The following is a 14,487-nucleotide window of genomic DNA, read 5'->3' on the forward strand; positions in this document are numbered from 1 at the left end:
GCTATGTGCAGGTCGCCAAGATGAGGAAGAGGTCACCCCAGCTCTCAAGGGGCTTGTAATCTGGTAGGCGAGACAAGACAGGCATCTAGTAACTACAATAGGCCAGTACACAGTGGGTTCTAGAGATGACATTGAGACCATTGACCAAAGGGACATGGAATATTTGGGCTTTTGCAAGAAGAGTGAGACGGGGTAGGGGATGTGTGTGTGTGTGCAGGTGTTATGTGTTGAAAGGATGCTTAAGGGCCAGTTGGAGCCAAGGTGGTGTACAGGTTGGATGAGAGGGACAATATTTCTTTCCTTCCCCCAGAGTCCCACTCTGCTGCTGGGATCCCCTTGGGACTGAGCACTTTTCCAAATCTTTCCCAGGGATAGGGGGCCTTGTATGTACTCCTGAGCCAGGAGAAAAGGAAGAAGGGGGACTGCCCCTAAGACGCCCTCATCATACCCGTCCTTCACTAGCATGGGACCTATAGAGTCTCAGAAGACCAAAAGAGGGATAGCCAACTATGGCCTGGAGTGGAGGGAGCCAGATGATTATAAACTCTCCCACCAACAAGGGGCTGATAAAGCCCTTGAAATGATGTTTTCCAAAGATCCTTAATTACATAGGGAAATGCACATGATATTAGTTATATGGAAAAAGGATACATAGTTGCATTTATAGTGTGATCCCAGTTTTATATCTTACGTGCGGAGAAAAATACTGGGTGGTACTTATTTCTGAGTGGTAGGCTATGGGTTGTTATTCTCTAGTTTCCAAAATCTGTACAATGAGCGTGTATGACTTTTTCTTTTGTTTTTGAACAAATCAGTGTCACGTCTTTTCAAAGGCTACCATTCCCAACCACCACCACCCACATAAAGAATTCACACAGATTTGCACATAGCTCCTGAGGTCATCTGCTTGCAGTTTGGGGGGAGGGAAAAGGAGGAAGAATATTCTTCTGACAGCCCGGCTTTAGGGAAATAGAGCCTTAGAATTGAAAAGGCTAAGAGGAGTTCAGGGTCTAAAACCTGACCTTCCTCTTGAGGAATCTCCAAGCCACGGGGACCACAGGCCTCCAGGCCCCTCCAGAGCCACTAACGTCTTGCAAGATCTTCTAAAAAGAAACTGCATTTCCATGAAAGTAATTGCAGGATTTACTTTTTTTTTTTTCCTCTGCGACTAGCTCAACTCAGGCCTGGGGCAGTTGATATTGAAAGAAGAGATGGAGAGGGAGAAGGAGAGCCGGGAAAGAGCCTCTCTCGCAGCCAGTCGCTATGATTCTCCCATCAACTCAGGTGAGCCCCAGACGCACCACCTTCCCTCAGCTGAGAGCTGGCCTCCCACACGCAAGGAGCCTGTATTGACCATCCCAAGAGAGGCAAGACCAGTTCTGCTGGTCTACAGGAAGGGGAGCCTGGAAAGCCCACTTCATATCAGCTGATGAGCATGTCATGGTTCTTCCTTACCTGTGTTTCCTTCCTGCCGGAAATGGGGAGCCCTTGGAGGATCTAATTCTGAGAAGTCAGTCCCATGTGCTAGGGCAACCTTCTAGAACAATCATCTCAGAGGGAAGTAGCAAAAAGGAGATCTTTATAGAGAACAGGGTGCTTTTTTGACTGGAGAGAGAATAAGCAAGGCATTTTCAAAGCATTGTGACTTTACATTGATATTATTCCATACAGAATCTGAGGACCGACGGTATTCTTGACACTTTTGAAAGGAGATCGTTGATCCACTGGATCCGAAATAGTGTGTCAGTACATTTTGACCTGTTTATATTTGTCATAAGTGAATTCTCTTAACCCACAAGATCTTTTCTCACATGTTCTGAATCAGCAGCATAATTTTCTGTCCAGTGGGTACCTTTAAAATTAGTATCATTAGGATTTACTATCTGCCAGTACTTTTGCTAAGTATTGTTTTATTTAATCTTCCCAGTCTGCCAATGAAGTAGATATTATTGTTACTGTCCCCATTTTATAAATACGGAAACTGAGGCATAAGAAGTTTAAGTAACAGGCCCACTGTCACATAACTAATAATTAGCAAACTATGATTTAGGAGTCCAGGTATTCTAACTCCAGAGCCCACACTCTTAATAGAATACCCTGCTGCCTCAGAAAAGTACCTCATGGGCATTGATCTTAGATTAGGTTATTTAATCTTAAATCTTTAGAGGTCCTTCTAATTCAGAGCTTCTGTTCTACAAAAGTATATAGCACTTTACCTATGTGGATCAAGACATGAAGACTTAAAAAGATTAAATACCATTCCCAAAGATACAGAGGTGTTAAATTGTAGAGCTAGAATGCAAAGCCAGGTCTGCCCCCCAGCCCCCACCCCAGCCTAGCTGCCTGTGAGGCATCCAGATTATTGGTAGACGTGATACCCTATACCAGGCCCCTCAGGGGTCTGGCTGCCTACTAGATCTTAACTGTTTACATGGCTACCTTCCACGTCAGTTATTGCTACCTTACCAACTGGGGCATGAGGTTTTGTGCTCAGACATCCCTGGGTTCAAATCCTAGCTCAGCTGTTTGCTAGCTGAGTGATCGTGGGCAAAATATTTAACACCTCTTACCCCTATTTCCTCTTCTGTAAGATGAAGATATTAACTGTGTTATTAGGGTTGTAACGAGGAGTCAAAGAGATAAAGTGTGCTGCGCACTTAGATACATTCCGGGATCTTAGGAAGTACAGGTAGCTTCAGCCCTAGCCGAACTGGCTGTACTTCCCTCCCCACTCCTCCTCAGTGAGATCACTGGCCACCCATTCCCAGCGTCACACAAATGATGGTGAAGTTTTGGGAATACTTGGGCCCAATATTGTTTAAATTATCTACTTTGAAACTTCCTTCTGCAAGGTAAATTTACGCTGCCAAATTCGCGTGGGAAAATTGGACTTCAGTTCCCTAACAGTCTTTTTCCTTTTTTTTGTCATTCAGCTTCACATGCTCCATCATCTAAAACCTCATCCCTCCCAGGCTATGGCAAAAATGGGCTTCACCGGGTAAGATTCCTCTTATCCTCAAATGACCATTATGTGTGGCTCCAGTTAATTATTTCTGTGTTAACTCCTTCCCCAGTCCCCTTTACAGTGCTCATGTACTACCTGAATACGTCTAACACTTGATCTAAATGTTGGGATATAATGAAGATGACCATCTCCTGGACCTCCTGGTGAAATCACTTTGGGTCACAGGCAAGATCAGATACTTCAATTGAGAGAAAGAGAAATTGACTGTAGGCAAAAGAATAGCCTGTGTAAGCTTAGAGGAAGACTAGATCAAATAATTATGCAGCAAAAACATTTACAGTCAAGCAAAAGGGAATCACTGGAGTCATCATCTCTGCTGTAAAATGAAATGGGAACGCTTGTTACCATCCTCCTGGCAAAAAGTAGAACAAATGCAATTGTGTAACTAAGTAGGGAAGTGATTTTTTTTTTTTTTTTTTTTACTTATCAGCAGGAGATTTAAAGCCTCTTATGCAGTGGCATTGGACGTTCTACAAAAAAAAACGGATTTGATAGTAGTAGAAGAATTGTTGTTGGGTGCCGTCAAGTCACTTCCAACTCCTAGTGACCCCATGTGATGGAGTAGAACTGCCCCACAGGGTTTTCTAGGCTGTCATCTTTACAGAAGCAGATCGCCAGGTCTTTGTCCCGAGGAGTTGCTGGGTGGGTACAAACCGCCAGCCTTTCAGTTAGCAGCTGCGTGCTTAACCTTTGCGCCACCAGGGCGCCTTAGGGAAGAAAAGTATGGTCCAGGAATTTCACTCGGAAAGAATCCCCGGGATTTATTAAATCCCATTCCCTTTTCGGCTGACTCCGAAATGGTTGCTATAACGTGTTTTCCTTGTTTCAGCCTGTTTCCACAGACTTTGCTCAATATAACAGCTACGGGGACGTCAGCGGTGGAGTCCGAGGTGAGTCTTCCATGGCCAGGCCGTTGACTGATGCTGGCCACATCCTCCGCTCTTGGCTGAGGTCCATGAGAGGCTTTGTTATCCCAAGCATATCGGCTATGTCCACGCCGTCATGCATCCCAATATAGGATCACATATAGCCTCTGTGAGCTAAGACAGCATTTAGTAAAACTTCAGGGGATCTCTGATGATATAAAACCATGAGGAGAGAGTTTGTAAGAAGTATGTTTTGCTCCTTCTATGTGCTGAGCCCTGTACTAGATACCTGGAGATACAGCCAGCCATCAATAAGACATGGCCCTTACCCTCATAGTGTATACGGCCTAGTGCAAGAGAGAGTGAGCGTGAGCAAGCAGGAGAGCACGTGCATCTGAAGAGGCCATGGCGGCCCAGTGTGTTAAATGCAACGACTGGAGATTCAGAGAGAAGGAAGGGGGCAAGGGGGCACCTTTAGGTTATCAGGGAAAGCCTCCAGGAGAGAGGGATGATTTCATTGAGGATTAAAAATGGAGCAGGCATTTACTGGCTTTAGGGAGGCAGGTGGGGACAGTGTGTTTAGAGACGCAGAGCAGGAAGAGAACATGATTCATTGGGTAAACATTTTGTAAACTGCAATAGAAGCTAGTTTCTCTAGTAAGGTTTCCGTGATCTTCTGTGGACTTAGCCTTATGATCCTTTCTTTTCCTTTCCTTTCCAGACTACCAGGTATGGAACACTTGCCCTTTCTTGAGCTGACCACACCACCAGAACAACCATTTTTCCATCTAGTTGTGTATCGTTGCCCTGGGGAAGGGCTTCTCTTGAGACGATGCTTATTTTGATTGATTCATCTGATCCTATGTCCATAACCATAATGAGCAGGCAGGCCTGGTGCTTGGCTCAAGTTGTCCTTGCAGGTCTTGGGGACAGGGCATGAACCAGGCCAGGTGCTGGAGGACTCCTTGATCTGGCCTTGGGGAGTCATTTGTGGGTTAGAAGTAGACCAGCATCAAGAGTCTGCCCATGTATAAGTTTAGTTTGTTTTTGTTTTGTTTTTCTTTTAATTATAACCACTCAGTACTTCAGGTCCTTCTCTCCCTTGTCTCGTCCCAAATGAAGAGAAACTCATGCATTGGACAATAGGAATGAGCAGTTTCCTCTGGTACCATTGCTTACTTTCTAGAGCCTAAACCTTGTAAAATTGTGATAGAGACTGAGAGAAAGGAAACATGCAAAGAAAAGCAAGATAAAAATAAGAAAGTAGCAATAGACCTGGCAGATGTTTTGACGTACCATATGCTTTCATACATACAGCCCACATTCACAAATTAGTCAATAGCTATTAGGTCAGGATCTCTCCCCGACTTAAATATGAAAGAGAAGTATCCCTGCCCTTATTCAGCAAGAATCTCATTTTGAAAAATACGTGGTAATCAAGATGGCATGTCTATGAGATATATGGTGGCAAGGACTAGAGACTCTAACAGGGACGTTTGGGAGCCCACCGTCATCTTCTCAGTTCCCCACGCTGTTCTGTGTGCCTCCTGAATTGGTATTTCTGTTGCAGACCCTTCCAGATGGCCACATGCCTGGAATGCGGATGGACCGAGGAGTGTCTATGCCCAACATGTTGGAACCAAAGGCAAGTGCGGATCTTCTTCTCTTTGCTCTTATACAGGGATGACAGGCTGGGACAGAGCCTTAAAAATTTCTCATTTTGCTATTTTTTCACCATGTCAGAGGGTTGTGCCCACTTTGTTTTGGGCTGGTGCATTCAGGCAAAACCATAAAGCAACCTGCCATTCTTTGGTTTTGCCCCACCAAGTCAGCAAGTTAAGCCCTCACTGTAAAGCTCTGTGTGTACAGTGAAGTGCTGGCACATCTGTCCCTGTGACCAAGGGATTAATTGGACCCTGCCATGAGCATTGCAAGGCGTGCCCAGTGCAGAGTGGAACAGCAGCAGAGTGCTCCAGATAGGTGGCTGAGTTGTCCCGGTTTGCCCAGGACCTTCCCAGTTTTAGCAATGAAGGTCTTGCATCTCAGGAACCTCCTCAGTCCCAGGCCCCTGGACAAACCTTAGCTCCGGAACACCCCGTACACCCAGAGATGCCCGAGAGCTTGTGCTCCCTGGTGACCAGGGCTTATTTCAGTATGTCAGCCCAGGAGCACTGCTCTAGCACACCCGGCTCAGGACTCATGGGCTAGGCATGGAACAAGATTGTTGAACCCTTCACAAAGTTATCCTGCCAGATAAAAGGCATCATGTAAAAGACAAGATGGTACCTGTAATTTCAATTCTGTCTCTCTCTTTTTTTTTTTGATGGTGAAAATCTGTAACAAACCATTTGCCATTTCAACCATTTTTTATTGTGTTAAGATATATCTAAAACAAAACATTCCTCATTTCAATCTTTTTTACATGTGTAATTCGGTGACACTAGTTACATTCACCATGTCATGTAATCATCACCACTGCCTGTTGCCAGGAGCCCTGGTGGCGCAGCGGTTAAGAGCTCGGCTGCTAACCAAAAGGTCAGCAGTTTGAATCCACCAGCTGCTCCTTGGAAACCTTATGGAGCAGTTCTGCTCTGTCCTGTAGAAACACTGAGTTGGAATCGACTTGACGGCAAGGGCAATGGGTATCTGTTTCCCATTTTTTCATCGACCTTAGCAGAAGCTCTTAAGCAAAACCTCCTGCTTCCTCCTCTTACCCACACCTAGCAATCACTAATAAACTTTCGTTTCTGTGCATTTGCTTGTTCTACATATTTCATATAGGTGGGATCATACGATACTTGTCCTTTTGTGGCTGACTTCTTCCACTCAGCATGATATCTTCAAAGTTCATCTAAGGAGATCTGGGTTCTTCCGTGCTGTCACACGTATCAGAACTTCATTTCTCTTTGTGTCTGAATAATCAATTCTCTTTGAATTTTTATCATCATCCCCAATACATAGTACATTCGTATTCTTTCACTCAGCAAGTCTCTCCAAAGGCACGTTGCTATGGGAGACACTTGTTTGGAGAGCCAGGAATGATTGAGAGTGTGTCCCTGTGCACTAGGGAACCTGAGCTCCAGCTGGTCTGGAAGGGGGATCACCCATTGCTCTGATGCTCTAATTGTAACCTCTTAGAAGTTCTGTCCTGGGAGTTGCAGATTTAAGTGGATTCTGCTTGGTAATGAAATGGACAGCACTGTTCTAGAAGAGATGTTTTTCTTTCCTTATCAGATATTTCCATACGAAATGCTCATGGTGACCAACAGAGGGCGCAACAAAATCCTAAGAGACGTGGACAGAACCAGGCTGGAGGTAAAAAAAAAAAAATCCATTCCCAATTGCAGTTCCCTGTGCCTTCTCCTAAGAAATGTTTTATGTCTTCAGTGAAAGCAAAAAGGAAATGAAATAAAAAGGATCAACCCAATATTGTAGGTAGAATTAAGAGGTAACTTTGGAGGAAACCCCAAATTTACATTTAAGAGACAAGCTTGGTAAAATCCAGAAGTACCACCCAAGAGCCACAGCATAAATGTCGTCATTCTGTCTGGAAATCTGACGGTGCCATAACTATGACTAGAGATGAAGGAACGGGCGTCTCCATCCCTCTGCACATACCCCTAGGTCCCTGTCGGAGGGAGCCCTCAATAAAGAGGTTAGCACTGCACAAGTCTCCCTCCGCTGTTTCCGCGTTCCTTGTTGAAGGGTTAGCTGGGTCCACATACCCAAGATCTCCTTAGACATGGAAGACTGATCTTTGTTGTTTTACATCCGAATGATTTTAACTAAGAACTCTGGCCGTGAGCCTCTTAAAGAACCATTACTTTTCCCTGACAAAAGGCAGCACCTGTGTGTAAGAGGTAAGCCTGGCCCAGAGAATAAAGTCTCCAGTATCTTAAGGGAACTTTCCTAGGAGGAAGGACAGAAGGATGGTCCCCCCAGTAAGACCCAGCATCCACCTGAACTGCTGCTGAGCCAGAAGGAGGCCCTGGGGCTCCCAGAGGACTACCCTGAAGGCCTCTCTGTTTAGCTTTCGTATTGTTGTGGCACATTTTTCCTGTATCTTCTCAACACTCCAAGGAGCTGAAGTGGGGTCACCTCCAGCAAAATAAATCACTTCCTATAACCTTTACTAGGTCCCCGGGTTGTGCAAACGGTTTGTACTCAGGTGTTGGTCGAAAGGTTGGTGGTTCAAATTCACCCAGTAAAGCCGCAGAAGAAAGGCCCGACAATTTACTTCTGTAAAGATTACAACCGAGAAAACCCTATGGAGCTCAGTTCTACACTAACACATTGGGTCACCCTGAGTCACAATCAACTCAGTAGCAATGGGTTTAATTTGGGGGTTTTATGGTTGTTGTGTTGTTGTTGTTTGAGTCGGAATTGACTCGACGGCAACAGGTTTGGTTTGGTTTGATTTGTTTATTCGGTGTTATCATGGTAATCATTGCTACTCCGCCAGCTCTGGTATCTGGTGGGAGGGCACCTCAGCTGGCCTGACCAGGTAAGGAGCCCCTATGCCCAGGGCCTTGTAATGAGCCCCGTGGCTTGAGGCAAGCTCCTCTCTAGCCATCCCACCTTGCTCTTAAAAATAATTAGTTATAAAGCAGAGAGCAAGTTTCTGAGCCATCCGCATCCCCATCAGCACTGACCCCTGCTCTTTCCTCCTTTGCAGCGCCACTTAGCCCCAGAAGTGTTTCGGGAAGTCTTTGGAATGTCTATACAGGAGTTCGACAGGTTGCCTCTTTGGAGACGCAACGACATGAAGAAAAAAGCAAAACTCTTCTAACTTCCACGGGTAGACAGCAATTAGAAAAAGGAGTGACTGTGGCAGGGACACATAGGATGTTGTATTAAGGCTCAAAACTTGATTGGAGAATTTGCTAACTACTGTCTCTCAGCAACAAGAAAAAGGGAAAAATCTGATTAAAACACCCACAAGCCGACTCTTGGGCCAACTAACAACAACACTTGCCAAGAAGCCATGGGGTAGAAATCTCTGTGTTCTCAAACTCAACAGTGATGTTCACATGTGACCTTTTACATGACCTTACATACACAACAGGAGCTACTTTCCTTTGTTTTTCTTTAACTGTTGTCCAACAGTCATGCTGACTGTAAGGAGAAGAGCCAGCAAGTGCCCTTAGGATGCCACATGGAAAGAAAAAAAAAAAATCCCAGTTGTAAGAACTCCAAGGTGTGAGTATTTATTCTTTAGTAGTGTGGCTGGGAAGAGAGAGCCCCAGGACCTATCCATGTGGCTGCAGCCATTCTGCACAAGCCTTTCCTTCTGGCCTCGTGCAGCTCTGCCCACGCTCAGCGGGAATGGAAACCAGAGTCCGGCAGCTGGGCAGCTATGTTTGAGTTTCAGCAAAAGTTGTTTTTAACAAGCTCCTTGTTCTCTACTGTCTGCTAGGATGTGGTTGGCAAAGGACTTGGCTGGTTTTTTTTTTGTTTTGTTTTAAGAGAAAGAAAAGGAGTGAAAAGAAAACCTCCTTAACAGTTTTCTGCTTGAGATAGTATGCTTAATTCTTCCTCCCCACCAAGAACTAGGAGATATCTTGAGCCCCACCTTTGCAAAGAAAGGAGAGGGAAAGACTTTCTCCAGATTAGCCAGGTTGCTGATGTTTGCAGCCATGTTTGCCAGGGGCCGCATCACTCTTGGCAAAAAAAAAAAAAAACAGAAACAGTTGTGTGTCCTAGCAATGCAGATTCACCAACGCAGCCCCTCTGCTCTGTACCTGGCTTCCTGTGACTCAGATCAAGCCCAACACTGATCTTGGTTTTGAAGGTCAGTTCAGTAACAGGCTAGGGAAAGGCACATTTTTCTCTTTTTCAAAATCCCTGCAACTCCAAAGTAGATTGCGTCAAAATGGATTTAATTTGGCCTTTCAGCTCTTCGTCTTGCCTAGCCGAGTCTGTGTCTCTGCGTGTGTGTGTGTGTGTGTAACTGTGTGTAACTTACCCAGGGTAATTGCGTGAAGTCTGCATTTGCTTTTCAGTCTCATTTCTGCCTGAATGTTTGTCCCGCTGTGCTGACCCTTCTAAGGGACATCTGCATAGATGCGGGCACACAACTCAAAGATCTAGATGAGGCTAAACTGCTCATGCCCAACGCTTCCCAACGCTGCCTCCTACACAGAAGGGGGGTGCTTAGCCATGCACCAAAGTAGCTAGTGTCGGGATCAGACTGAAGACCATAGATGTAGTCCAGGCCGTGTGTGGGGATCAGAGCATCTCAACCGAGTCTTCAAATTCAGCAACACGAGATTCAAGTCCGGGCCTAAGGTTTCATCAGCACACGTATATAAGACCCCAGTGTGATTCCAGAAGGCTTCTCGCTATGACTCAGATAGGAAGCGAGCTGGATAAGGAGGGTCTCTCAACTCCACACACACACGGAGAAAAGTTAAGCCACATTTATTCTCTTGCTTTGGGGCTCTGCTTAGGAATTTAAAGCTCTGTTTTCAAGCCAAAGGAGAAAGCATTTGAATTCACCTGCATCAGTCACTGACAAAAGCTTAGAAATTCTTCCTACTGGCACCAAGTATTAGGATTGCTAGCTGTCTAGCTGACGCTAATGGTAAAAAGCAAGTAGAATATTTCCGGAGCCTGAGCTGCAGACCTACAACTGGCAGCACACGCCTGCACCCTGGGTGCTGGACTGGACACTAATTGCTTTGCAGCATTCTCCTGCCTACTTGCAGGAGGAATCGACGTTTGCTTGCCTTTGCAGTGCTATGCACTGAATGTCTGAGAACCGTTCTCACGCATACGTGTGTGCACATGCGCACACGCACACTCATGGTGCACGCATGTGCGTGCATTGGACGGGTTGGTGATGAGGAGATGAGACCAGCCCCTGCTGGACCTGAAGCCCAGCTGCAGCTTGCAGCATTGCCTCTTCACGTATCACTTCTGTCTTGCTTCATCCGGTATTTTTGCTGTCCCATCTTCTCTCTGAGCAATCCTACATTGGCAGCCTTGGCCCGAAGCCTGTGTGTCCTGTCCTTGGGTTCCTGCCCTCCAGGCTTCTTACAGGGTGTGAGGGTGTGGGGAATAGGGACCACTATACCCCAGCCTTTCCCTACGACAGTCATTAACAATGGTGGCCGAGGGGGTCCCAGCAATCAGCTGGCAGAGAAGTTCTTTTCATTATGGATACCATAAAGGGCCTCCAAGATTTTCATGAGTTAAGGAGGCCTGACGCAAGTATACTTTGCAGATCAGACGTCAGTGTAGGAAAACTCAAGGTATTTGGGAAACATGGGCACAATCAGATGGTTTTGCTAAAATTCCTGCCCATTGGTCTGTTAGTAGCTGCGTCCTAGGATCAGGACGTTAGTCTGAAGAAAACGTCAACTTCCTTATGTTGCAGAGACACTGAGTTAAGGGGCCTGCCCAAGATGGCAGTGATAGTCAAAAGAGCTAAGCTCTGAATCTGCTCCCGTTAATGAAACTACTTTTCTTGTATCTTTTGAACTCAGTTCTGTATCCAGCTTGAGGGGGAAAAAAAGACTTGTCTCAATATCAAGCATACTACCTAATTTAAACTACCCCACAGAAAAACACATTGCCAGAAAATACCAGTAGCTTCCTGTCTACAAGCTGAGCAGTACTCTGCTCTGGGGGGGGGACATTGGACACCAGAACGCAGTAGAAGACTCCAGCTGGGAGAACAGGTCATGGGGCAGCCTGGTTCTCCTAACCCCCAGTCCAATGTATGGGCTATAATTCTCTCTCCATGATGTGAGCCCAGGCTCAGCATGTGTGTCCTCAAAATGTCCAGGCCACAGTACAGAACATTCATGTTCTCAGCTTAAACCTTGCCCCACACTGCCTTTCACATTCAGATTGGGAACACAGGTTGCCAGGGTAGGTCACTCGGAGGAGGAATTCTGTCCTCAGCGAGCTTCCCTTGTGCATCTATAAAGGGCTACATTCTTGAGCATTCAGTGTACTTGTGACTGTTTAAGGTCACATCTCATGTACGCCTCTGTGACTTGTAAAGTCAGAGATGTGACAGATACATGAGATACACGATACATGAGATGTGAGAGCCAGTGCTTCCTTTCAAGTTTCTTCCAGAAAAGCCAGGATATCATGTAGTCTTCCCATGTTATTATATCACAGGAATAACGTTTGGAAACTCGTGCAACTTTGCATCCACACTTTGCTTTGGGGTGAGTTATGAGGTGTTCTTAATATGACTTCTTTCAAAACTAAGGATAGCCGGTTCTCTGAAACTAGAAAAGCTAAGTAATAGGTAATAAGGTGCAAAAAAGAAAAAAAAAAGAGTTTTCTATCTGTGATGTTCTCTCGTCTCTCCCTGCCTCCCCACTCCGCCTGAAGTCTGTTATTTCCAAGTCAAGTTTCCTCTTCAAGGGAGGGCTGGAGCAGTTCTCTTTTTCAGCTCTCTTCCTCCCCCCGCCCCAGTCAGGTTACATCAGTCAACTTGACTTGGAGCTGTCGAACTGGTAATGTTGATAAAAACTTTCGCCTAATTTCTTTACACTTTGAAGCAAACACCTTTCTCTAAACAGTTGCTTTCTATATGCTTTTGCAAATTAAAAAAAAAAATCAAATTAACCACTTTTGAGTAGATAGATCTTTTTAAAAACCTTGGTGCCAGCCTTCTCTGTCATGTTGATGCGACAGGTGGCAACACCAGGCTCCGTGCTCACAGCACCTTACCTGATTCTCATGAAAGGCGGTGGAAGGAAAATGAACCCCGCGTCATCAGCCCCTCTCTGCCCCCTGAAGCAAGCTCCGTTTCTGTAAATCATCTCTTTGTATCTCTAGAAGGGATTTCATCTGTACTTCCAATGGCAGCCCTGATTGTATTTGACTTTTACAATTGTCTTCTTTTGAGGAGCCAAGTGTTCATCAGTGTGCCCTAAAATGCACTCTTCATTGTTCCCTCTCAAAGAACTTTCCAGAAAAAGAGATAGGGCTTGAGATTTGCAATGATACCACCTTATGGTGACGATACATATAATGGGAACTACCTTGTGACAAGAGAAACTTTTCTGTTTGGCATTTTTTTTTTTTTAATTGTTTTTCCATCTGCTGACCAGGAAGCAGTGGAGAGATGGTGACCAATATGCTTTGCATATGGATTTTTGTATTTTCATTTGGTCTGGTTGAATTTTCGGCAAACTCAAATGGACAGGGAAAGGGAGGGGGAGGGGAAGGGTGGTCAGTTTAAGCTGAAAGAAACTTTCCAAACTGTGTGTGTGTACGCTGCAAAATTAAATGACTCCAGCCTTTTTGAAGCTTAGTGTAATTGAGTGCCATTGTTATCATTAATTAAGATTTTTTCCAAAAGTGTCTCTCGTGAGAGTGAAATACCCATGAGTCACTTCCTGAACCACTGACCCAAGGTGGGAGGAGATGATACTCTACGGGTTGACTCAGAAAGGCGATGAGCCGCTAAGTGATTATATCTGCATATGTTGCTTTACCTGGTGGAAGAGAAGACGATTGTCCACAAAACGGATGTTCTTTCTGGGTGTTGTATACAGACCTGTCCACTCATCATGTGTGTAATACCTGTGAGTCGCTGACAACCCTGCATCAAAGCTGTCCCAGGTTTTTCATTTCAAGTTGGGTTTGTGGATTTTTTTTTTTTCAAAGTTTGGAAGGCATACAGTTCTTTCCCTCCTTCCTCTTTCAAAATATGAAAGCAAATATTTGGAAGAACCCCGTTTTGAAAGCTGTGTCGTGTCCCCTGTGAAAGTGAGTGGTTGTCTGTCTGCGCCCTGAGTACCAAGTGCTTGTCCGCAGGGGAGGAGGTAGCCTGCCAGGCTCCAGGTTGCTGTGCTTTACAGCCGCTCACCTGCCTACGCTCCTGTTGCAAGCAGCACTTAACTGCACTTCTTTGCCGTTGTACTCCGCACCACTGTTGTACTCAGAGCAACGCAATGAATAAAGTTGTGCGCTTTATTCGTAAATACCACCACTCCGGGTTTTATTTCTTGTTCTGCTTCTCTCTTTAAAGGTCTGCCCTATTTTAAAAAGCATCAACGCAACTTCTAATAACCAAAAAAAAATCTAAATCAAACCAAAACCTTAGGAAATGCATAGGAAGGCCAGCTGAAAGAGAAAATATAACAAATAGCAACGGTATATACCAGGTGCTGTTGGCTCAATAATCGAGACAGTATTGACCAAGCCAACAAAATAAAAAGTTACATAGAGTTGTTGCACTGTGCTGGTCTAGCTGGTGTTTGATATTATTTGTGATGCAGAACAGCGACAGCTTCATCATTTAGAAGGGCCTGGGGATTTGAGCAGGTTTGAGGACAAGAGCTTCTGAGCCATCATGAATGTGGATCATTGTAATAAAAACTAAAAAGCATAGTTCATCTTTGACCTCCCATGCGTTGTCGTTGTGTGCCGTCAGGTCGATTCCGACTCACAGCGATCCTGCATGACGGAGCGGAACTGCCCCGTGTGGTTTCCAAGGCTGCAGTCTTTATGGGAGTAGGTTACAAGGTCTTTTCTCCTGCAGAGCCACTGGCAGATTCCAACCACCAACCTTTCAGTTAGCAGCCAAGAGTTTATGTATTAGATTCAGCTTGCTTTTTATCTTCA

General features: G+C 45.2%; 1 protein-coding gene across 7 annotated transcripts in view; it reads left to right on the top strand.

Annotated features, from left to right (window-relative positions):
• ABLIM1 (actin binding LIM protein 1) overlaps nt 1-13,844 on the top strand; it is a 94,939-nt gene extending 81,095 nt beyond the window's left edge. For 6 of the 7 annotated variants that reach the window (XM_064269274.1, XM_064269275.1, XM_064269278.1 and 3 more), the window contains 6 exons: nt 1,173-1,284; nt 2,934-2,998; nt 3,855-3,915; nt 5,462-5,536; nt 7,126-7,206; nt 8,567-13,844. In XM_064269274.1, the coding sequence (XP_064125344.1) occupies nt 1,173-1,284; nt 2,934-2,998; nt 3,855-3,915; nt 5,462-5,536; nt 7,126-7,206; nt 8,567-8,748 (576 nt within the window). In that variant the 3' untranslated portion in view covers nt 8,749-13,844. Of the gene's footprint in view, nt 1-1,172; nt 1,285-2,933; nt 2,999-3,854; nt 3,916-4,612; nt 4,621-5,461; nt 5,537-7,125; nt 7,207-8,566 lie in introns of all 7 variants that reach the window. The other variant, XM_023546690.2, reaches the window with a different exon arrangement.
• The last annotated feature ends 643 nt before the right edge of the window (nt 13,845-14,487 follow it).

This window comes from Loxodonta africana, chromosome 16 (genome assembly GCF_030014295.1).
Source record: "Loxodonta africana isolate mLoxAfr1 chromosome 16, mLoxAfr1.hap2, whole genome shotgun sequence".
NCBI lineage: Eukaryota > Metazoa > Chordata > Mammalia > Proboscidea > Elephantidae > Loxodonta > Loxodonta africana.